At 39.1% G+C, this 26,242-nt stretch overlaps 1 protein-coding gene across 4 annotated transcripts in view; it reads right to left on the bottom strand.

The window, feature by feature from the left end:
• The window catches only part of TRRAP (transformation/transcription domain associated protein), a 303,743-nt gene that overhangs the window by 100,694 nt on the left and 176,807 nt on the right, over positions 1-26,242 (bottom strand). For all 4 annotated transcript variants that reach the window (XM_067550926.1, XM_067550924.1, XM_067550923.1 and 1 more), the window contains 15 exons: positions 25,222-25,456; positions 22,936-23,263; positions 22,722-22,819; positions 21,901-22,095; positions 21,109-21,300; positions 19,214-19,379; positions 18,430-18,686; positions 17,297-17,497; positions 14,297-14,448; positions 11,522-11,721; positions 10,398-10,615; positions 10,072-10,269; positions 9,128-9,388; positions 7,017-7,178; positions 681-777 (listed from right to left, as the gene is read on the bottom strand). In XM_067550926.1, the coding sequence (XP_067407027.1) occupies positions 681-777; positions 7,017-7,178; positions 9,128-9,388; positions 10,072-10,269; positions 10,398-10,615; positions 11,522-11,721; positions 14,297-14,448; positions 17,297-17,497; positions 18,430-18,686; positions 19,214-19,379; positions 21,109-21,300; positions 21,901-22,095; positions 22,722-22,819; positions 22,936-23,263; positions 25,222-25,456 (2,960 nt within the window). The remainder of the gene's footprint in view (positions 1-680; positions 778-7,016; positions 7,179-9,127; positions 9,389-10,071; positions 10,270-10,397; positions 10,616-11,521; positions 11,722-14,296; positions 14,449-17,296; positions 17,498-18,429; positions 18,687-19,213; positions 19,380-21,108; positions 21,301-21,900; positions 22,096-22,721; positions 22,820-22,935; positions 23,264-25,221; positions 25,457-26,242) is intronic.

Raw genomic sequence — 26,242 nt, forward strand, 5'->3', positions numbered from 1 at the left:
ATTTAGAGTTCTAGTCCTTCGGGACTAAAAACCATTTCTGTAAATAAATGAAATGAGGAATACGATCACTGGTATAAAATTGTCAGCCAACCTTTGCTCTCTAATACATGCAATCACACTGACTTCAATAAGGTTATAAATATGTTAACTGAGACAGCAGTATTTTCCTCTGATGTTAATCATTTCTTTTTAATTCAGACTGAGAATGTATTGACATTTTGTTGGATAGAACATATAGTTAATTATTTTTCCCAGAGTAAATATTTATGAAGTTCCTTATTTCCAGATCATTTGTATGTTTTCTCTCTCTTCTTTAATTCTGGCAATAAAGCCACACTTAAATTTAAGACATTTTAAGACCACTGCTGCCTATAGCAGCTCCTGGCTTGCTTTACATTTTCATGTTCTCTGTTGGAATTTACGTGCATTTATTGCTTCTGACAATTATCTGATTCACAACTTTGGAAACTGAATCCTGTTCATCCAGAGAGCAGATTCAGCATTAGCAATGGAAGTGCAGGCTCCCATGCACTGTCCCCATCATTATCCCTCAAACTATGATCTGGAAAGAACAACTTTCAAGGACTTCAGTCTGCTGAGATTACTTTACAAAGGTGCCTGTTGCTATTATAAAGAGGGCATCTGTCTACTACAAGCTATATTTACATGCTTTAACTTACTTAAGGCTGCAATTCGAAGAGGTACAAGTGATGGAAGACTTTTGTAACAAGGTAATTTCATTAATGCGGCATCTTCAGCCTCACACAAATTCAACAGCTGAAAGTTTTAAAAAAAAAAGTTTAGCACAGTGATTGTTGTGAATGTTTTAGAAATAATCTTTCCAGTTACATTTTCAGCATGGCAATAATACTCTCTACACAGCTCTGGTCTCACAATTAGTTGCTTTAATGATCTGTTTGAAAAATAACTTATTTTCATACAAGATGTTGAAAATACAAACTCAGATGTACACAATTCCATACTTGAAAGAGTGAGCCTGCACAATTTCTTATAACCCACTTTAGGTTTGGTGCTTAATTTACTAGTTTACTGGACTGGGATTTAGAATACTTGGACTTTATTCCTGGCTCTGTCACTAGCCTGTTGAAGTGATCATGAGCAAGTTGCACTGCCTCTTTATGCCTTAATTTTTCCATCTGTAAAATGGTGATAAATGATACTAACCTCCTTTCCAAAGTGCTTTGAGATATACTGATAAAAAGCACTATATAAGAGGTAGGCATTATTATTATTGTTATTATTGACTCCTCTACCTGTTTTATATGATCTGCTCTCTGCATCATTTATTTCAACTAGGAACAAGAACATGGTAATTTCTTAACTCATTCTCAGGAGACTACCTTTATCAAGATAGCAGTTCTATTTCCTGGGTTAAGTGTCACACTCAAGGAGGATGTAGAGGTACTGCTGAGTTTGTCTACAGGAGCTGGTTATGGAGGTAGATAATCACAATGACCTGAAACAACCTCTAAAGCACAGGTAGGCTAATGGTCTCCAAAAAGTTATTTGAGCCCAAAAAAAAAAAAAAAAAAATCCACTGTGAGGATGCAAGTGAGTTTTTGAAGGCTGAGGAAGGGGGTCAAACTCAGGAAGCAGAAAAAAAAATTTGATGGCTGAGCAGTTTTGTCCTTGAGTGCAGGTGAGAGGATATTAGGTTTGTGGCACTTAACGCATAAAAGGGTGCCACTATTATACTTGGCTTTTTAGCCTCCTCTTTTCCATTGCAGAGGCATCCTGCACCCTCCTGCCTAACAAAGAGGAAATATGGGCCTCGCATGTCTAGATTCAACACCAGCCTGCTTCTCTATTGTATAAGTTCTACTTAGTGTCTGGGACCTTTCAAAAGCAGTACGTCCGTTGGGGCATTGCAGAGTAAAGAATGGAAGACCAAGCAGCTAGACAATCATATTGAAATAAAGCTAAGTCCTTGGATATTGAGAATGTCCCTAGTTTTCTGGATTGTCTCATATTACTGACAGAAAGGGAGGTTACTTACTGTAACTGATGATTTTTCCAGAGGTGTGGTCCCTATCTGGATTTCATACATGGGTGCACATGCACACTATATGCTGGAGCCGGAACTGTGAAGTAGTCTCTGTCGACCTGTGCACCATGTGTGATCCACGTGGTTGCATCTGAGATCTTATGAGGTTGCACAGGCCGACGCCCCATCAGTTCCTTCTTACCAGCAGGCTTCGAGCCTATAGCAGAGGGGCCAAGGGGGAGGACTGGAAGCCAGAAAGGGACCATACCTCTCAAAGAACCATCAGTTAAGTAAGTAACTTCCCTTTCTTCGAGTGCTGCTCCCTATGTGGATTCCATATGTGGGTAGCATAGCAAGCAATATTCAGTTTGGGGGTGGAAGCAAGGAAAGTAAGAGTTTGTAGGACTGCTCGGCCAACTGCCGCCAAATGGGAAAGGGCATAATGAGTGGGGAACACATGGATGAGGACCATTCTGCTGCTTTACAAATGTCCTGCCCGGGACATCTGCAAGTTGGGCTGACATGGTAGCCTGTGCTCTTATAGAGTGGGCAGTGCTGTGATGAAATGGGAGATCCAGTTAGAGTTCCATTGGGAAGAAAGAGCACGGCCTCTGAAGTGCTCCGCTATGGCAAAAAAAGAGTCCGGATGAGGCTCAGAAAGCACGGGTGCATTGGAGATAGGAAGGCCAGTGCATTACAGACAGACATCACAGTGAAAGTAGGGTGTATGCCCTGGTGGAGGTGTGTAGCTTAGGGTAAAAGGTTGACTTGATGGATGACTTGATTGACTTGGAACGGTGAGGCCACTTTGGGGAGAAGTCATAGGGAGACTTTATCCCTATGGAACATCGTGAAAGGAGGTTCTGCCATCATGGCTGCTAATTCAGTGACTCGTTGGGCGGAAGTGATGGCCACTAAGAAAATCACCTTCATGGATAGATGCGTGAGCAAACAAGTGGCCAGTGGCTCAAAGTGTGATTTAGTGAGAGCTGAGAGGACAAGGTTGAGGTCCCAAGAAGGAGTCAGTTTTCTGACCGATGGGAAGGTGTTAAGGAGACCCCAAAGCAAATCAAGGAGTGGTTGGATAGCTGAAGACAGAGAAGCCATCTATAGGTGGGAAGAAAACACTTGTTGCTGCCAGGCGTGCTCAAATGGAGGAGTGGGTGAGGCCTGAAAGGCAAAGATTAAGCAGATAGTCAAGGAAAGCAGAGAGTCAAGGATGGTCAGTATGGTCACCATGTTTATGGAATAGTGATTGCATGCTGCGCGCTCTGTGAAACGTCACCATTTAGCTTGGTAGCATGCGCTGGTAGTGGGGCGTTGTTGTGGGTAAGTATGTCTCTTACCAGCATAGAGCATGCCTTGTCTACTTGTGAGTCCCATCCAAATACCAGGCCATGAGGTGAAGAGCGTCTGGGCTGGCGTGGCAGATTTGGCCCTATTTTTGGGTGAGGAGGTTCGGGAAAGGGGGAAGATATATTGGTGGGCAGACTGAAAGGTGAAAAAGATCTGCAAATCAATATTAGCGGAGCCAGAAGGGGGCTATGAGTATGAGGGCTGCTCAGTCCCGCCTCACCTTGCGGAGTACTTGTGGAAAAGTGGGATGGGAGGGAAAGCATAATACAACTCTGGTGCCCAACGTAGGAAGATAGCATCCCCTTGTGAATTCTGACCAAGAGCACCCCTGGAGCAGAAGGGGGGGCTTATGGTTGGAGGCCATCATGAAGAGATTCCATCGCGGTGTGTCCCACTGACGGAAGGAGGAGTGGAGAATGGGGTCATGCAGCTCCCACCTGTGGTTGCAGTGGAAGGAGAGGCAGAGGGTATCTGCAAGGTTGTTGTCCGTCCCTGGTAAGTGGGTCACGTGAAGTATGACATGGTGCCATAGGCACCAGTTCCACAAGCGTACCCGCTTTCCAGCAAAGGTTGGTGATCTAGCGCCACCTTGTTTGTTGATGTAGAAAACTGCGGTCATGTTGTCCGAGAGGAGTTGTGTATGTCTGGACGGAACGAAAGGAAGAAGCACCTGACAAGCACACTAGACTGCATGTAACTCCAGGATGCTGATGTGCATCCGTGCTTCTCTGGGGGATCAGAGGTCTTGCGCCATATGGCCCTGTATGTGGACACCCCAGCCTATGAGGGAAGTGTCTATGGTGAGAGTGGCATAGGAATTAGGGGGTTGAAGGAGATGCCTACCATGACCTTGGACGGGTTGCACCACCAAGTTAGGGAAGTGAGGACTGTAGGAAGGAAGATGACCCATTTGTTGAGGTGGTCCTTGTGCAGGTCATACACCAAGCAAAGCCATAGCTGAAGGCATCTTATGTGAAGGCATGTGTATGGCGTGATTGCTGTGCATACTGCTTTATGTCCCAGGAGCAAAAGGCAGTGGTGGAGGCGTCTGCGGCATTGTAGCTGCGTAATTAGGAAGGTGAATATGATGAAATGGTCTTTTTGAAGGAATGCCTTTCCCACACGGGAGTCCAAGTACACTCCTATAAAGGTGAGTTTTCTGGTTGGTACGAGGGTGGACTTCGCCTCATTGATGCATACACCCAACCTGGTTAGGAGTTCCCGCAGCGTGCGGATAGTGGCAAGGAGGCAGTCTCAGGATGATGTCACTAAGAGCCAGTCATCCAGGCAGGGAAAAGGAGTGATCCAGGCATCTCATATGTGCTGCTACCACAACAAAGATCTTTGAGAACACTCAAGGGGTAGTGGCAATCCCGAAGGGGAGTACACTCAATTGGTAATGAAAGTGACCCACTGTAAAGTGAAGAAATTTGCAGTGGGCGCGGTGAATGTCCACCTGGCAGTATGCTTCCTTCATATTGAGTGCTGCAAATCATGCTCCGGGGGGAAGGGAGGGAATGATATGGATGGGAGGGTAGTCATTCGAAAGCGGAATTTGCAGATTAATCAGTTTAGTGCCTGCAGATTCAAGATGGTGTGGAGATCCCTTCCTTTCTTCTGTATGAGAAAATAGGGGGAGTAGAAGCCATGGCCCTGATAATGGTGTGGGACCAGTTCCATGACTCCTTTCTCAAAGAGGATGCGTGCTTCCCTTTGTAGGAGGTCCAGTTGTGCTGGGCGTGCATGGTTGGCCTGGAGAGGGCAGCAAGAGGGAAAGGTGTGGAATTCTATCAAATATCCCATGTGTATGATGTCTATGAGAAGGATGACCCTGGTTCTGATGACCACTCAGAGCCTGACTGCTGATGGCAGAGCCGGCCCTGCTAATATGGTCAGTGCTGGCTCTGTGGGCTGTCCAGTCAGCAGTTTTCGTAGGGGCAGAGGTTCATCCACCAGAGATGGAGGCTGCATGATCCCCTATGATCCATGCAGTAGTGGGGCGCTATCCAAAGGCAGAAGCAGATCTGCTGTATGCATTGGGGCGATAGTCTGCCTGGTGTGTGCTGTACTGGGGATGTGCTCAGTCCCGGGCGAAGCAGGCTTGACGAGCTTGGCGAAGTTGACTGTTCCAGAGGAGTGGGTGGTGCATCAGTCATTGTGGGTTGCAGTCTGTCTAGGTGTATTGTCATCTGCTCCACTTTGGATTTCTTGGGAGCAGGTGCCTCTCTCTCAGTGCACGACTTCTCTCCCAGCTTGTCACAGCTCAGGGAGGTAATGCTGCGCTTGGGGACGGATCTTACCAGGGATCCCCCCTTGTGCCCATAGCTATGCTTCTTATGAGCTTTATAGATCTACGGTACCATCTGTGTCATACTGGTGGGGAACATCCGCACCACTGGTGCAGCTGGGAATTCCGGTGGGCCCATCAGTGCCATTTCTGAATGCACACGCAGACGCATTGCCTCTCCCAGGAGGTGTTTCTGGAGTCTCAGTTCTCTAATCTCCTGAGTTCGTGCTTGGAACAATTGGCAGGTGGAGCACCGAGTGACAATGTGGGTCTCACCCAGATAAGAGAGGCAGTGTTGGTGTTCATCGCTAATGGAGAAAGACTGTGGTCAAAAGGCACAGTTCTTAAACCCCCCCCTGTTGGGGCATAGTCCCCCCGAACGGGTGGGACACCCCAGGTAGAGTCCTGCAACGGTCGCTAACTATCCTAACAGTAGCGGACTTTTTTTTTTTTTTTTTAAAACACTAACTACTGCAAAGCAATGTCTAACAATAACTATGAGAAATTTTTTTTTCCTTCTCTACACAGTTCAAAGGCAAAGAGGATAGACTCTATCTGACTCTAGCCATGCGACAGTAAGAGCAAACTGAAGGGACGTCAATCTGCGCAGCCTTACAAGACCTCAGATGCAAACACGTGGACCACACATGGCACGCTGGTCGATGGAGTCTATTTCAACAGTTCCAGCTCCAGCGCATGGCGCACATGCGCACCCACATATGGAATGCACATAGGGACCAGCACTCAAGGAAGAACTTTCAGCTATCTGTATTTTTAAAATCAGATTTTGTGGAATGTCCTTTTAAAAAATATCAATCTATGCTCTAAGCAAATTACTTGGATGTTTCTAAATCAGAAATCAGTACCGAAGGCTGATCTACATACAGATTATAACCAATTCAGTTAAAGCGGTTACCAAATAAGATTAAACCAATAAACACTTGAAAATTAATATAACTGCATCTATGAGACGGGGTTGCACTAATTTTGTTAATCAATGTGAACAGTGTGTGTCAACAAGGCCACAGACAGTTAAAAAACTTTTACTGAAAGTATCATATCAAACACCTCATTGACATTAAGAACACTCCACACTTCTCAGAGCTATTGCTTTAATTTGAAGATACAGGCAGACAGCCCTTCAAAGTGAACCAAAAAGTTTAAATTTTTTACATGAAAGCTTAAATTCAGCAGAAAATACTGATACCCACAAATGGCAGCGTGAGACTCAACACACAGCATGCATAGAAAAACTGAATGTTTATTTCCAGGGTGCCTACTTATATTGTCAGTGCCTAAATCATTGCTGTAGGATACAATATAAATATCTTCAGTTTGAAATATCAGAATATAGAAAAAGGGAAGTACCTCTGTGTAAAAAACCTTGTGTTCCACAACATTTAGATCCATTGTAAAGAGTCGGGGCTGCAGAGTTGTGCAAAAGGTGTTCCCCTCCATTAGCCCAATTTGGGCATTTGCAGGCTGATGCCTAAGTAAATGCTTTTTTGGAGGAACCATGTCTTGGAGAACCTACAAAATATCATTTAGAATAGTGTCTTGATTACAGGGCATAAATGATTATATAAACAGTTTATTAAAAGGATATCATTTTATTCATCTCATTATGGGTAAGTCACTGAGCTCAAAAAGATTTCCTTGAGCCAATATCATTCATAATCATTTGTTTAACAGGCTATTACATATTCCTATTTTAACTAATATTTTCTTATTTTTATGGAATGAATAGCTTTTTGTCACCATGACTATTTCTGATTAATTGAGTAACAATAACAGTTACGTTTCATATAAGAACGAAACATCTGCACAAACTGCAAACATTAAAACTGCACCCCTAGACAAAATACTTTGTCAAGATAGTAAAAAGTGTAAATGGATCTATATTCTTTTAAAACATTATTAGAACCCTGGAGCTATAAAAAAGATGTCTGAAAGTCACAGAAAATTCAGATATTTAAGGATAAACATGTGTTAAGTCATGCAGTTAAAATACTGTCAGATCCTAAATTGTCAGAGTATGGAAATACTTATTTAAGGTGCGTTATTACAACAACCTTTTATTCTCACTTATCTACCTCCTTTATCCACCTGTGAGATCCTGACTAATTGCCATTTTTAGGTGTCATCCCTGTTGCATGAATTACAACAGGGTCTTTTGTTGTAGGAGATCCTGTGCAGACCCTTTTGGCCCATCAAAAGCCAACTTTACAATGTTTTTCAGGACCTCATGTCATTATCTTCGCGGGGCATAAAAAAAATGATGATTTCTGCCTGCATGCAAACTGTGGGGAATTTAATGTTGGGAAGGTGGGTAGGAGAGGCACAGCAAAGTTTGTGTGGAGGGTAACATGAGATTGAGTCTCCAGCCTGTATCAGAAGGATAGGACAAGGTCTACTCTACAGTTTGAGGAACTAAACTAACATGAGTAAAATATATTTTACTGATTCTGCCCTAACAGCCACACACTACATGTACAAATTCAAGTAACAATCCAACTTTGAAATGTGCTTAGATCAGTGAAACCTAACTACTCTAAGTTGGTTTATGTGATGGGGTATACAAACCACACTGGACAACAAGGAGTTTAGGCTTAGCCAGTTCCGCCCACAACACCTGCAAGATATGTATAGGCTGAAGGAGGAGTTAAAAGGGAAGCAGAACATCTCACTTGTGGGCAGACCAGGGAATAAAATGGACCTTCAACCCGGGGAAACGGCAACTGACAGCAGGAACTTCCCCAACAACCACTGCCTGAAAGACCCTCCCTGAGGGAAGCAATTGCCTGATTCTGATATGCCCTGAGAGGGAACCAGTCCCCCCACCCCCTTACTAACGCAGTTTATTTGTGTTAATTCCCCTTGCTTTTTGGTTATGAACTATCCTAGAAGGGGAGAGACTTTGAAGTGACCTCAGGCCAAGTTACAGGAAGAGGCAGGCTACCACAGAGGGGGAGCAGCCAGTGGAGAGAGTTCTGCCACACCAAGCCCCAAGGAGGCACAAGCGGTGAGCTAGACAGCTTGGTTGCCTCTTAACCCCATATTAGCATTAAAGGCTTTTAAAATTCACTAAAATATTTAGTTTAATAATCAAACCAGACCCAAAAAAATTGTGCAAACCTGCTATCACCTTCCTACAGTGAAGGACAACTCCTTACAAGCTCACCTCCTTGTATCCAATATATCTAAGGATAAATGGAACAATAATAGCCTGAAAAATAGGCTTCAGATAAAAAGTTAGCCTCCGTGACTCACTGCACCACTGCAACATGAATGTGGAGAATGCTACTTCCTGGACTGCTATTGTAAAAGCCAGATGAAAAAGTATCCAGTATTAACAGTACTTTAGAGTTTGTTTCAATAATGTATGAAAACGCTTTTGCAAAACGCTTTTTGAAACAAAAACCTTAAGCTATTTTAAAATGTATTGGAGTCTCAATTAATCCCCTTTGTGATAATCTCACCTCTTTATGTGGCTCCATAATCACAGTAACACTTTTCCCAGTAACCTGTGCAAGCACTTGCAATGAATGCATGGCTTGCTTTCTTACAGTGGAGTTTGGAGACGTAACTTCTCGAACCAGGTCATGAGTCACATGATGGAAAGACTTTTCCTGTGCTGCTAGGATTTCTTCTGTTTTTTCTTCATCTTTTAAAGGAGTTGCACATCTAATCAAAAGCTGTTCTAGTGTGGTCTTTGCCATAGCAACTGCTCCATTGGAAACCTAAGAAGTCATGGATTCGTTAGTTGTGCAGATTAGTGACCTTTACAAGTACTATGTTCAGTTATGAATGACTGTTTGCAAGAAATTTAAAAAGTTAACACACCTTTTTAACCTTTTCCACCTTTCATCCAAAAATAGCGAAATAGAATGCTATGCAATTTCATAAATGAAATCTAAAAGCTAGAATACCCTGATAGCTTGGCCAGTGAACAATTTAGCTTTCAGAAAAGGTCAAGAACTCTATTCTCTAAGCATCTACTACTAAACAAGAACTACATTAAATCTGATTGGTAGCAAGATACACATTTTAAACAGAAGCAGAGTTTAAAATGAAGAAAAATAACGTTTGTCTACTCAAATCACAGCATATTTAATGTTATTCTGTTGATTAAAAGTCAATAGGTCAAATTTAACTTGAGGTAAGCAGGTGCAATTCAGACATCTTCAGTGGAGTTGTACCCAATAAAACCCGAGTTAAATTTGACTTTATGTGCTTGAGATCTTCTCTGGTTCAAGTAAAAAGACAAACACATTAACACAAAAAAAGACAACAACCATTAAAAGGTATACTAAACTGTAAAGTAATAAAACTCGTATTAGCAAGAATTTAGATTGTATAAATTTAACATATGAAGTTACACAATTTCCCAAACACTCACTGAAATCATCCATACATTAAATACCTCTCCAGTTAGGTCCATCATGACAAATAGCAGTGCTTTGAGGAAAGTCTGCTGGTTCTGGAGGACCCAAATTAAAGGCAATCGTTCCATGAGGAATTTAATTGACACCACTCCTCCTAGTTTAGCATACCATGCTTGTTCATAACAGCAAGCACACAAACGCTCCACAATGTATGAAAACAAAGGAAGCTGACAAGCCTAAAAACAATAAAAAACAGAGTCAATTATTTATTATTTAATTCAATCAAACCATCCCATTTCCAGTTTGAAAGAGTTCAAGAGCACTATTAAACAGGCTAAAACTAAAGAATTAAAGGTTATATTACCCTTTCCTTCGAACCCAGAATAATGCTTGCGACATCGAATATCACAGCTAGAGCCACTTCTCCTATCTTGCAGAGCTCCTTTTCCTCATATGCCATACAGATGGCTATGGCATCAATAAGTACCAAAGGATCCATTCCTTTCGATCCATTTTCTTCACTATGAAACATGGCTGTGCTGGGCTGGCTTCCAATCTGATAGCACTGCAGCAGAAAAGGCCCTACAGTTTATGTTTAAAAAAAAGAAAAGAAAAGAAAAAAGACAATGGATACTTCAGCATTAAACTATCTTAGATCTTCCTATCTTCTTTGATCAATCCATTCCAAAATTAGTGAAAATTATGACTATTTGCATGTAAATGGATTATGGTAATTTTTTTTAGTTTTTAAATGAAACCTCATTTGAAATGCTTTCTTGCCTTTAATTCAGTGACTATATCGCACTACGAAATTAAAGTAAACTAAAAATATTGAAGTAAAAATACATTTCAGTATCTTGATGAGATTATGCTTAGAGCATCTCTTTTTTCATCACTTTAACTATATAAAAGGTACAAAAAAAGGTTAAATTAAGTAACATTTTAAAAGTGGAAAATACTGCAGTACTCTTCATTATTTACACAATTCCTTTTCAGGTCCTTCAAAAATTAAAAGAAAACCAAAGATAATGTACCCAAACCCCAACATGGGGTTGAGGGGCGGAGAGTCGATAAAGAAATTTGCATTTAAGATTACAAGTGCATTCTACATCTGTTGATACCAGAGATATACACAGCTCCAAGTTTTCAAAAGTGGTCTGTTTAGTTACAAATTGTGCACATTTCACTGTCTTAGCATTTTTTATATTTTTAAAATATCATTATATTGTACCTTTGTAAGTATGGCTTACAAAAAAAAATTTTTTTTTAAAGTTCAAACAGTTAAGTAACAGAAAGAAAAAAGTAAGCATATTCAAGTATGTATTGTAACAATAAGATATAATTAAGAAACTAACGAAACTAAGAACTTAAATGTACCAAACTTTAAATTTATGCTTTTTTTTAAGCAAAGGATTTATTGCAAAAGACTAAAGCTTCTCTTTCCTATCCCATGACAGTGCATGAAATTTCTATTCTTCCTTTACTCACCACATTGCTGAGCTACTGCCACCATTGTGTAATGGCGAATTAGGCTGGCTACAAAAGGCAGAGCACTCGGTCGCAGATCTTTGATGACTGCTGACATGAATGCACCTGTCAATGCCTGTTCAAATGTTTTACGGGCAGGAGTATCCTGTGCTTTGTACCGATGTGAAATAATTACACTGGGTATGGACTTCTCAGTAAAGCTGAAAAGACAAAATTAAATTTATATTACAATCCTAAATTACCATGCTGACCATTCAACCATAACCACCAAGGACTTTCTTTACAGTTTGTTCCTTACTTCTAACCCCCACCCCATCATTCTGATAAAGCTAGATCAGTTCATTTAATCCATTTTAATTTTGGCAACCACTGGCAATATGATGGATGGCTCAATTTCCATCATGAACGTTTAAAGCCAGTGGTTCAGAAGAGGCCACACACATTCCCAAATAATATGTATACAGGCATCACAGTGAATTCAATTATAGACTGGCATTTTTGATATTTTCATCCTTTTTATTTTATTAAGTAAGATGACATTTGATTCTGATCTTTAATATCTGAAATGTTATTTATCTATTAATTCACTACCCAATAAAACCTATTTGCTCCACAGTCCAAATAGACTTTAAAAGTTACATTTATGTCAAATCTAGCAAAATATTACACCGTGACCATTATAAAAACAATCATGCTTTTTAGCTACATATTATTTGCAGTGAGGGAATCAATAAACAAACATATACATTATGCACACCAATGGCAAAAGTAACCTAAATGCAACCATTTTATTATCCATTACTGGTTGAAGTAGTAAAACTACCTAGAAAAATAACTGCTTAATTTAACAAACCCCAGCTCAAGCAAATACCTTGCCTTTTCCAAGATCAACTTTGTTAAAAAGGTTTTATATTTTCATAGAACCACTACTGATTGAATGCCTAACTACACTGCTTTTTCCACTCATGCTTTTGTCCAGAAGAAACAAACACTTAATATTTTTCTATGCAATTAAAAAATAAATAAAATAAAATAAAATAAAGCTAAGCAGCACATAATGGGAAGCCTTAAATTAGAACTGCTAAGGGAGGAGAAAAGAAAGCAAACATGAGAAGGGTTTGGTTTGGTAACTGTGGTGAAGAAGAAGGGCAATCTGACCAACACAGCTAGAAGGTGCAGAAAGGGGGCGTGGATAATGGGGAAGGGACTGGCTTAATATACAGATTACGAAACAGGAGACAGTTTGATGACTCTGGCCCCACCTCTTATTCATCATCATGATTCACCTTCCATCATCTCCCCTGTTGGGATGTCACAGCGACATGTAGAGTACAGACACTGCACACCCAGCTAGCACGTGTATAAACAGCAGTGTAAATGATGAGGCATGTTTTAGGCAAGCAAAGTAAAACAGAGTGCCCTACACACCTGAACCTTGAAGTATATACCCTACACCACTTCTACATGCCCAAGCAGTGATTCCCATACCTATGCTGCTATTTTTAGCAGTGTAGTATCCCACTGCATCTCTCACCCCAGGGTCTTTCACTGTGAAAAGGAGGAAAGGTTCTGTCAGAGGAGAGCCACTGGAGCCTTTCACTGCATTGGGGAAAGGCTCCTACAACTCCTCTCTGGCAGAGCCTTTCCACACTGCAGTGAAAGGCTCCGGAAGGCAGCAGGGAAAGGCTTTGGCAGCTCCCCAGTGTTTCCCCCATGCCCGAGCCTTTCACTGCCATGTGTATCTACACACCACAGTGAGCGTGAATGCAGCCTGTCCTTCATGCTGCATGTAGCCACAGGTAACCTACATGCTGCCACAAGTGCAGGCAATTCTATGCCAGTCTCTAGTATCCTCCCCCCCTACCTTAAACGAACTCAGACTCAGCCATCTCTGTTCTGGGTCCCAAGTACACTGCTTTCTTTTCAATAGAAATTGGGAGGAGGAGAAAGGAGGAGAGAAGGACATGAGCATGCAGGTTGCCACATGAGCAGAGATTAGACACAGAGCAAAGGCAGGTTACTGGGCTGCCAGTGAGACCTGTTAAATTGAAACCAGAAAAAAAATCTGTTTCCATATTAAAGAATTTACATAGCACCAAAAATTTACCCAGCTTCCCAAAAAGAAGAACTGTTGCGGGTAGCAAAGTGTTGACAGATTAAGTTATTATTGTGCCAAAATACTATGATGTCTGATCACTTTAAAATACTTAATCACAAAGAAAAGCTATTGGAAGGAAAAGGAACAGATAACGGTCAAAACACTGTAATATAATTTATCTGGAATTGTGACCCTCATTTAACTTAATTTTTCCAAAATGAAAAATAAACAATGAACAAGCCATTAATCACAACTAACACAAAGTATCTCAATTTTAGAAGGGATAGTGAAGAAGAGTTATTGTGTCTCAAACTTCTGGAATATTCCAACCAACAATTCACCAATAGGACAAAGAAATTGTCTTAAATGATCTCCTAACTTACCAAACCTTTTTTTTTTGGCTGGGGGTAAGGAAGAAGAGTCAAGCTGTCAAGAAACTAATATCTATGGTAAATAAAACAAAATTCTGGAACTGTCCCTCCAGGGCAGGGAGGCCCCCAGCTTTGGTCATTTAAAACAAAACAGGATTAAGCACTAGAAAGCAAACTGCAGATGATAATCCCACATTGGACATGCATCGTATAGACTCAGTAATTAATTTCTGCCTCAAAATTATACTAGTTTATGGACACTTCACATTTAAAAATAAATATATATGCTTTATAGAATCATCATACTTGGGATGTGCCAGGAGCTGGTATAAGGCATGTTTATTATCATCCAGGCTCATCATGGCTACCAAGAAACACTTGATCACTTCCCAGGCCTGCCTCCGATAATATGGTTCTGTATTAGCACTCTTCAAGCAATCCAGTGCAGTCTCAATTGCCTGCAATGAAAAATAAGACATCAATGGAGTACTGGTTACTCATACTGCCTTATAATCAGGTAACTAGCCCACTGAATAATAGGTTTATAAAGGTACCTAAGTCACTTAAATACCTGCTATTCTTTAGACCTCCCAAGTTAAAAGTCTCCAATTTTTGCATAATATAAGTAGGCTTGAGTGAACCTGAAATTATATTTATTCTGGTTTCATATGAATGGGAAGCTCTGAATACATCATCGCCAAAAGCATCTACAATCACAGATGTATTCCTTCCTTCCCTCACTCCTCACGTAAACACTGTGGCCTGGTCTAAACTACAGATTACCTTACATCAACTTAACTCTGTACGCATCTACACTGAAATGTCCTTCCCTCTGATGTAAGTCACCCACTACATCGACTTAACAACTCTACTGCCGTGAGAGGCACTTAAATCAATGTAGTTAGGTCAATACAGTGTCTGTGCTTACATTACTTGTTACCACCTGGAGCAGACAGCCGGAGCCCTGCCACCTTTTATGGGCCTGACAGGTGGCACGGCTGACAGCTCTGGCTATGTGGCTAGTAGCCCTGGGGAGGCAGGGCTCCGGTTGTCAGCACCTCACAATGTCCCCACTTAAGTCCATGCAAGTGCTCCTGGTGAGGACGCACAGCACTGACAGGAGAACGGTAGTTTGGACATGAACAGCCGATTTAATTACTGCGGTAACATAGGTCGACCTAACTCCAGTCGACTTAATTTTGTAGTCGAGACAGCCTCAGCCTCCTCCCTCCACCAGTAATTACTGCGCATAATTCCTACATATCCTGAATATAAACTGCAGAGAGAGAGACACACACATACACATACACAAATATACTATTTCCACAGATTCTCTCTTCATATATGGTTTGTTCCTTTTCTCACTCAATACAAGAGTTCTTTCACATCATATATTGTGAACCCTGTCTTGAGCAACTGTTAACATGTCCAAACTCTGTTTAATGGAGATCAGTCTTTGGCCAAAGGAAGAGAAGAACTGTACTCAAGACATTTGAGGATACTTGAAGTTGTCTCTTAAGCCCAGAGATTACCTCTGGATCTCTCATATTTTGGAGTTAAATCTTTTCAAGTGCACATACTTTATATTACATCCTTCCTTGAAAAGAACACACACACCCAAATATAAGACAGACATGCATCAAATCTGACCTATGTGGAAAATTCATTTGGGGGGAATGAAATAAGAAATTTCATTGTTTAACGGATTGTAAAATGTAAAATGAAATCCAATCATTCATGTTTAAACAGTTAATATGAGATGAGGTAGACAAAAGTGATCTTTGAAAACCTTTTGCTATAGACAAAGGGATATTTTGTTTCTTTCTAAAGGAAAATCATCTTTCCATTTACTGGATTAACTAGCTGCTCTCTCAATCTTTTAAGCAATCTTATCAAAGTCTCAATGAAAAGAACAAGCAGTTTTCACAGACCACTGAAGTGGAACTTTTCTCACCAGGGCACTAAAAGGAAAGATGGATTTCTTACCACTTTCACATCAGTCCCACTTTTTCCATTTACTTTCAGCAACCATGGCGTGGCCTACACTTACCCCGGCGATTCGACGGCAGTTACGCAAAGTATGCAAAGAACTTGCATAACTCCCGTCGACTTCTGTGTTTCTCTTCTGTGTGCCGTCTTCACTGCACTGCGTCAATGGGACCCACGTTGCCATCGACGCAGCGCTACGCCACTTGCATAGATGGATTAATAACATCGACTTCTCCATCGACTGAGCGGGTCTTCACTGACCACTCAATCGATCCAGAGAAGTCAATCTGACAGCGGAGACTTTGCCACAGTCAGTTTAGACATAGCCCATTAAGCATATTGTAAACAGTATTGTTTCCTGGTCAACTCTAAGAAGTTGATCAGTGTTCCATGTAATTGAAGAGACAGCTGTGAAGCATAAAAGCCTTGAGATACCATGCAAATTCAGCTTTCAGAAGGCTAGACAGAAGTCAGCATTAGTGAGGTTGGTACCCATTCAAATCTCAAAACAGTTATATTAATATTAATGTTTCTACTCTGGGAAGTGATTAGGTAAAAAACCAGCAGAAAAATAACTCAGAAAGTTCCAGCTCTCAGCTCCTGATCTAACCATACAAAACTAATCAGAACTGAGAGAAAAAAGAATAATGAACAAACAGCATACACAGAGATCGGGCAGTACATTTGTGCCAGCCATGCTTTTGGGCATTTTCCTGTCTTTTGCTAACAGGTTGGGGTTTTTTTACAGATTCTCCTTTGGGATAAAACAGGGTTCAAATAGAGGTGAACTAAAAAACAGTCGACAAACTTGAAGTAGTTTTGCATGCCAAATTCAACAAATTCTCCAACTCTATCAAGGTTGGCTCACCTCCAATTAAAAAGGAACTCCAGGCAAAATATCAACAGCTCTCTCTCTCAATAATTACTTATTATAAACAAGTTCTTGGTTTGTTTGGGGTTTTTTCCTGAGCTATTTTATGTATTGCAGACAATGGAAATCAGAAAGTGTCCCAAGAACACATGGATAGATTTGTTTGCTAAGGAAGTAGTGGTGGTTTACGGACCAAGAAATAATAACTGAAGTATGAACTCTTTGGCCAGATACAACAGTATAAAATAAAATAATCTTTTAATTGTTTCCAGCATGCTAGTTATATAATCATTTAAATAAAAATGCCTTTAAGGACATCAACAATTCATGTCTGAAGCTGATGGCACATGTAGTAAGAGTTTTAATAAGGTCATTTCATAAGCAAATATTAACAGTGCAGAAACTTTACTGGAAGGAAAATGACTAGAAAAAAGGGTAAGCTTTACCTTTTCCATTGGAAGCTGAATAGATGCTTTACAGTCTGAAAACTCTACTGTAATACTTGGTCCTTGAATTTCCGTAACTATGTATTGTAGTTTCTGAGATTCCTTTAACATCTTCCTGTTACTTCCACCAAATTTACCAAGTACACGATAAGCCACGTGGGAAATGCTGTCTGCAGGATTGCGTAACGTACGCCATAAAGCCTACAAATAATTTAAATGTTTAAGTGTACTATATTGAGAGAAGTGTTGCTTCAAAATATATAGAAATGTGCAGGTTTAATTTTTAATAAGATTAAATTTAATTTATTTCTAATGAACTAAATAAGCTATTGAAGAGAGATTTTAACAGACATAAGAATTTCCTCTTTTTGAAAATCAAATGTTTCCCTTCTTGTTCCAAAAAGGAGCATTAGCTTTTCTCAATATAGTAAAGAAGTTGTACAGAGTTCAATTACAATTTAGCTAATATAGGAAGGAAAGAATGATATACAAAACATAAGGCCCCGCTGAGGGTGCAGTAAATCTAGTTCACTGTGCTGCTTAATAAGGATGCTCCATACACAGAGGGCTTGAAAAGTAAATGCTATGTTTGAAGCTCAAGATATATTCAACTTTTTTTTTCTTCATGTGATAAAGAATATCCCATCTTAGAGGAATTGGCCAAGTTTAAACATGGCTTAGCATTTCAAGCTAATCCTCCATCTAAAACTTTGAAAACCCTGAAGTCACCCAAACCACCATTAAGTAGCAAATCATGGCTCAAGTCTATATACTACATGGTTTTAAAAGAGCAGATTACACAAAAGTAATTAGTTATTTTCCAGTCCATTACCTAAACTTTGTCATCTTCTATATCTATTAATCTTTTGCATAGTACTTGCCACCTTACTACCGAATTTCAATGCTTGGCTTTCAAATATTTTTTTTAAAAACAGATAAAGGGGGAAGAGCTACAAAAATGTTACGTTCTGGCCTCATTTAATTTAAATCTTTTCATATGTGCACATATGAACCATATGTGCAACACCTAGACGGAAAGTTCTGTCTAGCGATCCTAAATTTCAAAGGAAAGGTTTAGGGATATTTAAGTGACTAGTGACCCCTAGTGGTCTTAGTAAAAACTACATATTTACCTGCATAAGCTCTGCTCGCACTGGCTGAATATGATCATACAGGAAATCTGGCTGCAAATTATCCACACACAATTCAAGAGTTCTCAAACCTTGGCTAACCAGGGTCTGAGATCCATTTAGAGCCGACACCAAAGGATCCATCAACATTGGCAGATAAGGGAGGAGGGAGCTCAATCGAACTGGTACAGTGAGACAGAGTTCTACAAACAGATCTTTCATATGTTGCTTGTGCAAGCCACTTTGCAACATATTAAGTCCTAAAAAATAATAGGAGGTTACATGTTTTTAAAAAAACAGACACTATAATATGGTCTAAAACAACTAGTAGTTTCCCAATCACACTCAGCATGCCTTACTGCTTCACTATATCTATTCCCTAACTATAAATCTATTATTCCTATACACATGCAGGTCCAAAGATAATTACTATGTAGCAGAAAACAGACTGAAAATACCATACACGTGTATGCAACCACATTAAAATACACATTTAACGTAAGGAAATAACCTGTTAGTACACTAGTCTAATTTGGCAATTCTAGCCTTCAGTCAATGAGGATGCTGGAACAGAAGAATGTATATGTTCAGTAACTATATGTAAAAAACAAAAACAAAAAAAATCCCACCACATAACTAACCTGAGTGGTTTAATTTAAAAGTTTGGGCTTCCAGTAAAGATAAATTAAAAATTACATGAACATTTTCAAGAACTTTCATTGTGTACACAAAATAAATAAATATTTTCAACATTTATTCAGAAACAGGGAAAGATATTTGTTCTGACCTTGCAACAAGTTTGGTAACAGCGGCAAGAACTCTTGATACAGGAGATCATGACTGCCTCCTCCAATAGATCTGAACAGTGCTCTGAGTAAAAGGAAATAGTTGTATGGCTCCTTGGCAGTCTGTGCCAGTTCCATTGAGCTGTTCACTATCTTATGTAAATGCGGCTATAAAAGTAAACGTCAAGATTAAAGCATCAGCTTCACCATCACTGTTTAAAAATACAACAGGATATAAAGTTATTTTCCTGTCAATCATCTAGATGAAATAACCTTCCTTGATTACCCCAAATACGTTTGATATAGGTGAGCCACAGAAACACACAAAGAGGCTACTAAAGATTAAACATTAAAAATACAAAAAGATTATCTGAATTAGAGCTAAGAAATGTATCATTCTTCACCATTCGAGACATAGGTTCACACGAGTCACAAATGAAAGAGTTTGTGCTCACTTATTCCCGCTAAGTAAGTATAGACCAAAATACTAACTCTGACATAACTGGCAGCCTGAGTTCCTAAGAACCTTAAGGATGGATTGGTAAAAATATCAGAGATAAATGAGTTCCCTTTAGCTCTAAATCTAGCGCTATCATTCAAGCCTTCATTTTCACGAGCACTTTTTAAAAGCACTCCATATTTTAAGAACATTTCTCCGCAATTAGAAAAATCACAATTCTGCTTAAGGACTTCTTAGAATGTAGGACATTAACAGCTTGTAGAAACTGAAATATTACTAGTAGCTACCAGGACACACTCATCCCAGGTATGAATAGTAAAATAATTATAGGTTTTAACAACTTCTCAAAGCCCTGTACTCTGCTACACAATTGCGGTGAATAGCTTTCATCGTTCAAATGAAATTGTCTACTCAAGGCCACATCATCAATTTTGTTGAAACAAAAATACAACAGAAGCATGGAACTGTAAAGGCAGTAAATCATGCCATTTAAATTGGATTTGCAGTTTATAAAATCTAAGTGACCTTGATTTTGATGACAGAAGAGGGGAAACAGCACAGATTACATGCATATGGTTTCATATTACTTTTGCTTTACAAATAACCAAGTTAAATTAGTAATCCATTAGTAAGCCTACACTGTTCTATCTAGGAACAAAATACTCAGCTAGTCCTTTTATAGTGAATCCCCACACTAAATATCCACCAATATAAAATTAATTTATGTTAGATATTTCACTGTTTGGGGGGCAGGAGGAGAGGGAATGGGAGGAGGAAGAGAGACAGTATTATATTAAGATTTGGTGCCTTTTTTGCCAATGTAGATAGGAAGTGGTTCTAAGAAAACACTTTCCTTTTGTGCTTTAGGTACAGAAACCACCATATTTCTAAGATCATTTTAATGAGGCAGTTTAGACAATACTTGTCCTTGGAACAATTTTAAAAACAGTTTTGTTTTCCAAACCAGACCTCAATGGCAATACTTGCACAAACATACTATTCTCATTGAAGCTATATTATAATGATGGCTACAATTAAGTATTTAAACATTATTAAAGTGATTTGAACTTTTTTATTGTGGCTACAGCAATAAAGGATAAATATAGAGTAAGATACACCTCTTGACAAGAAAGTCATTCAACCAGGGGAAAGTTTATGGGAGTCCTAAGCAGACCACTCATACACTCAATCATAAAGACTTAGGAGTTTTCCACATCACTTCACAGTTCCCAATATGAGGCACTCATTCATGAAAAATATTTTTGTATAAGTAGGCCATTCTCTTTCATTTCTGCATCTCTGTCTTTAATGGGGTTTTTTTAAACAAAGAACATTTTTCAAACGTTAAAATGGCCATTTCAGGAAAAGCATTTTACTGCTAAAAACAGTGAAGAAAAATGCAAACAATTTCTTTTCCTTGGTCAAAATGAACTTTACCTTCAGCATTTGCTCATTTTCAGCTGCAAATAGTGAAACGGAGCCAAAGACTAGCTTGAACAGCTTGAGATACAGATTGGACAGCTCCACATTGGAGCCCATTTCTGGCAGCCGCTCTAAAAGATACTCCACCAGAATAGTAGCAAAAAGGGCAGAGGTGGTAAGGTTTGCCAAAAAGGAATTAGCAACAATCTGTTAAAAGAAACAGATAGAACAATAGTAACTGCATTGTGAAAGGAACACAGGGAAAGTCATAAATTGCTCTCATTAAAAAAAAAAAAAAAAAAAAAAAAAAAAGGAATAGTCACTGCTGTTCCACCACCAGTGAGTCAGTTTTAATTATTCACAAAGGATAAATCATCATGTTCCCTGCTCAACACATCAAACTTTTCACTTAACTGGCCCAGTTCCTAGAGTCACTGCACAAGTATTCAAATCACATTGTAGCTCAAGGGAATTACGTACTGAAGGACAGCAGATGAGACCTCTAGGTTACTACTGTACTTTCTCTACAACTCAAAACCTCACTACATGCAACACTTCAACAACACAGTCCACTGATACCTTCACTGTTAACTTGAAATGCTTAAATTTAAGTTGCCTGGTCTAATTTTATCTATAACTGTAGAAAATAAAATCCACCTTTACAGAACATTTATTTTGTTTCAAACTTGTTTAGCTATAGAAATACCTTAAAAGTTAATTTCAGTGTTCTGAATTAGAAACAAAAATGCAGTCTGACAGAGCAAAAACAGTTATGCCTCACTGTTGTATAAAATAAAGCCGTAATACCTGAAGGGCATAGTTTTTTGAAATTCTTTCCACCATATAAGGAACAGTAGTTTGAAAGATTTCTTTAAAAGTTAAAGGATTCATCATCGTGAAGACTCCAGCAAAATGCTCCAGGACCTCCTTTTCCTCTTTCATCCGGACTGTCTGACAGTTCGCAACTCGAATATATGTCTGACCATTTCCTGCTATTTGGACCTAATGCAGCAAAGAACATGTACATAAAGTAACGTCACAATCTGAACAAATTCCCTATTATTCTCAAAATATCTATATAGAATGCCAGTTGGCACACATTGTCTTACATGCAAGACAACAATGTCCCAGCCATGGAAAGTTTTGAGAAAATACATCAAAATTCCATGTTTTAAGCACAGTTAAGTTAAAAATCACCAAGACAAGAGAGTGGGAGGAAGAGGCAGAGAGATTATATTTGAGCAATTATGTAATTTCAGACTAAGTTTATCTTTAAACTACAGATTTCAGTTAGACATATGGTAAGTGAATGCCTTCATGAATTTTTGAAGGCAGGATTGTCTTTATTTCATAGATTCTAAAGGTCTGACCTCCAACAAAACATGGGTTTGTTTACAAAATACATATTTTTCCACAGACAAGAATTTTGTCAGTCTTTAAATTCATGAAGTTCTGTAATAGATGCATTTCAAACATCATAAATTCCACACATATAAAAAACAAAACTTAAGTATATAAATATGGACTTCATTTTCATAAATGGATAAAAATATTCTATATTTAAAACATATGGTATACAAAGCTTTTATACAAGAGACACAGAATTATGCCCTGTCCAGACTAAATACCTGATAAATATCCAAAGCTTGCATTGCATATTTCACCAATTTTATATAGATCTGTGTCTCCTTTGGCTGCAGCTGTTTGTTAGGAATGAACTGTGCTTCTGGAAGAAGGAAAGATTAAGCAAAGTTTACCTTTATTACAAATATAATTTGATTTTATGTTGTTATGAGGTGCAAAATTAAAAGGGGATGTAATTAAATACTGTGCAGTCATTACCACCGGGTGCTTTGCATGATGTTATGCCCCATGTAATTGTCTTGACACCGCAGACCAATGTTTTTACCAAGCTTCGGCAATCTGTGACTTGGAATGTCTGCTTATCTTCTTTCTCTTTTTCCCCTTGTTTTTCAAACACAGGTACTGGTGCTGGGGCCAAAGGAGTGACAGGAGCAAGGGATGGAACAGGAACAGGGGCTGCATTTGCTCCTGTCGGTACTCCAGGTAAAGAAGCTTCAGCTGCACCAAGTTCAGACTGTGGTTTACACTTTTTAAAAATGACAGAAAGCTGGTACCGTGCTATAGTATGAAATTTCAGAACAAAAACCTGAGGCACAAAAGGGAGAGAGGAAGGGGGGGAAGAAAGAGAGAAAGATTACGTTTATTATCAAGACTGAACCTAACTTCAATATACTAGAAACAAATTGCTTCAGACCAAGACAGCTAGGTTAATAAAAATTATACTAAAGATCTCAGAAATATCATCAAATACCCCCATAATAATTCAAGTAATCATTGTTAAAATTCTCTTCTAAATGGAGTGACAATATTTGATTTAACACATTACAAAATTAAAAATACTTGAAGACTAATAAAGCCCCCCAACTAAATCTGATCGCATTATGGTTACTTTCCTGATCTGTCTGACATCAGAGAACTACATATTCATGCCTCAGAGAAGCAACCCTTGTAATTCCAATAAAGCTAACAACCTATATTAAAACATAATTAACAGTATTTTATATTAAACTCTTAATATTAACATTAAAAACAAGAACTTGGTAGTTAAAATGGCAGTGGAAACTAAACCTGTAGTTTGTGTGCTACAGAAGATCTAGATTCTTCAAAACAAAAATTAGAAGAGTCAAACAATCCTGTCAAGTAATACTTGCAGATCTCCTAGTTTCCGCTGTTTAATTGCTAATTCTATATTTTTCTCCCTTGCTTCATATTTCTCACCTTCTTTCAAATAATTTTATGAACTAATTTTCTAAATTTTAGCTTCCAGTTTGATAAATGGGCAAAATCATAAGATATCTGAAACACAGAAAATGCCAGTCCACTACAACACACCACACCACCTAATATTAAGAATCTTCATACATAGGGTCAGATCTACTTCACATTTTGATTTGAGTGAAAGCACAATGCCTTACAATCCATGAATTGCTGCCAACTTTACACTAAAAACCTAGCCAAGCCTAGCCTAAGCAGTAATTCATGTTACTCTGCTACGATATAGTTCAGGAGTGGTGCTGACTAAATTCAAAAGCAGCCATTTCCATCCCTCTTCCATCCCCTCCAGCAGATAGAGCCATGATATCGGCTATCATTATAAGCAAATTAGAGAAAAGATTTGGGGGAAAGGGGGGGGGGGGGGGGGACCGAACTTCAGGGATCCAAGGTCCCTGGGCCCGCCCACCCAAGGAGACAAAGAGTGTACAGCCACGGCCTTGAACCGTTACGAAACTGACCTGGTTTTGATTTCCAGGGCTACTCCCATAACTCAAGACTGCCCTACCAAAGCCATGTTCACCTTGAGGTCTTTGTGAAAGTCTCCAGCTGTTTCGTTTAACATGTTGTATAAACACTGCTCGAAGAACGTCAGATCACATGGTGGTAGAAACACTGGAGGCCTTTCTACTTTAACACTGACTGCAGCTAGCAGTTAGAGCTTCACTGACACTAGCACACAGCAGTGGGAGATAGTCACAAAAACCTCAGTGGAAACAAAATTTCTACAGAGTAACTATGCTTAACCCTTGAAAGGTAACGGGTGCTCAACACAGCACAGGAAAACTCCCAATATGCAAAGGAACTGTGAGACAGGACTCCTATCCAATAATCAGTTGAAAAGATGGGAGCTATAACACGGGAACCTAAGGAAGGTGTTTATTAAGCAGAAACGAATGGGGAGATACCCACTATTCTAAAAAGGGAGCAGAGGACCTCTAATTAAATGGGATTCAATTTTCAAGCTTTAGAACACAAGCTGAACGCTAGCTGGGAAAGGAAAGCAATTTCTCTTCAGGTTAATATATTGCACAGAAGACATAATGGAGTTTAAAATCCTTCCTCTGAATTATCCGGAACTAGATTCTGCTCAAGACAATGGACAAGACTAGATGGTGTATTTCAGTCCAGCTATTCCTATATGCTCTCCTTCCCATGGAGGCGGATGGAAGAGAGGAGAGGGTATTCAAGATGCATTCGGCAAAAGATTAGAGATTTGGATGATTATTTATAAATAAATTCCAATATTAAACTTCTCAACCAAATCAATACCTCTAACATCCTCATAAGAATATCTCTGCCATTTCCATTTTCTTGTTCACTTTTGGAACGGATACAGTCTACCAAGTTTAGAAGAAGCTTGCAAGACATAGTCTGGATACTGCTAGGTAAAGACTCATCATCAATGTTCTTGGCAAATAACTGGACAGCAAGGGAGAGATCATTGAGTGGTAAATGCTGACGGACGTGATGTACCAGATCTGCTAGTGTACTGTATGCAAGTGGCCTAAGAATAAAAAAGGAATAAAGATATTGCATTGATTATACAATTATATGCTGCTACTCAGCTATCATTAATTGTCACTACATTAAAAACTATTTTTAAATATTAAAATTCAAATTGTAATAGCTTTATTTATATATTCACATTTAGCTCTCAATAGAATGTATTTGATTCTTTCCTATATACAAATTATTATACATTTCCTTTGTACTTTACTCCAGGAGAATAGTCCAACGAAACTTGCTTAAACCCTAATATTCCCTCCCAAAATTTTTCTTCCTTCCCTCCGACTACGTCGCCAGCGCATGCCCTTTTCCACAACACACAGCTTGATTTAATGCTGTATTCTGTTACCTTAAAACAAGCTAACTTTTAAAGGGTTACTGGTTAGCTGTTTCAGAAACTTTTGTAGTTCCTGGGCTCAAAAAAAGTTAAGAAAATGCAAGTTTTTATTCTGTACACCATTAACCCATAAGGACACATTTAAGGCTGAACACAATGACCATGGTAGGAAAAATTTACCACACATCTGTTGTGCCAATAAAATCCCCTTTTGTTCATGCAAAGTGCCATTAAGTATGCAAACATAAGCTTGTATTTTAACAAAAGTAGGTGCTGCACTCTCATTCGAAAATTGTGCTTGTCTGGCAACTGGGCTCTACGTGTATCTCACACTATGTATGCAGAAATATTTACTCACATTAAAGTACTAATACCAAGGCACTAACTTAACAAAAAAAAAAACCCATAAAAACTTCAGCTGAGTAAAAATTTTAGAAAAACTGATTG

The sequence above is a fragment of the Emydura macquarii genome, unplaced genomic scaffold (genome assembly GCF_026122565.2).
Source record: "Emydura macquarii macquarii isolate MOO-44397 ecotype Brisbane River unplaced genomic scaffold, CSIRO-AGI_Emac_v2 contig_1348, whole genome shotgun sequence".
Classification (NCBI taxonomy): domain Eukaryota; kingdom Metazoa; phylum Chordata; order Testudines; family Chelidae; genus Emydura; species Emydura macquarii.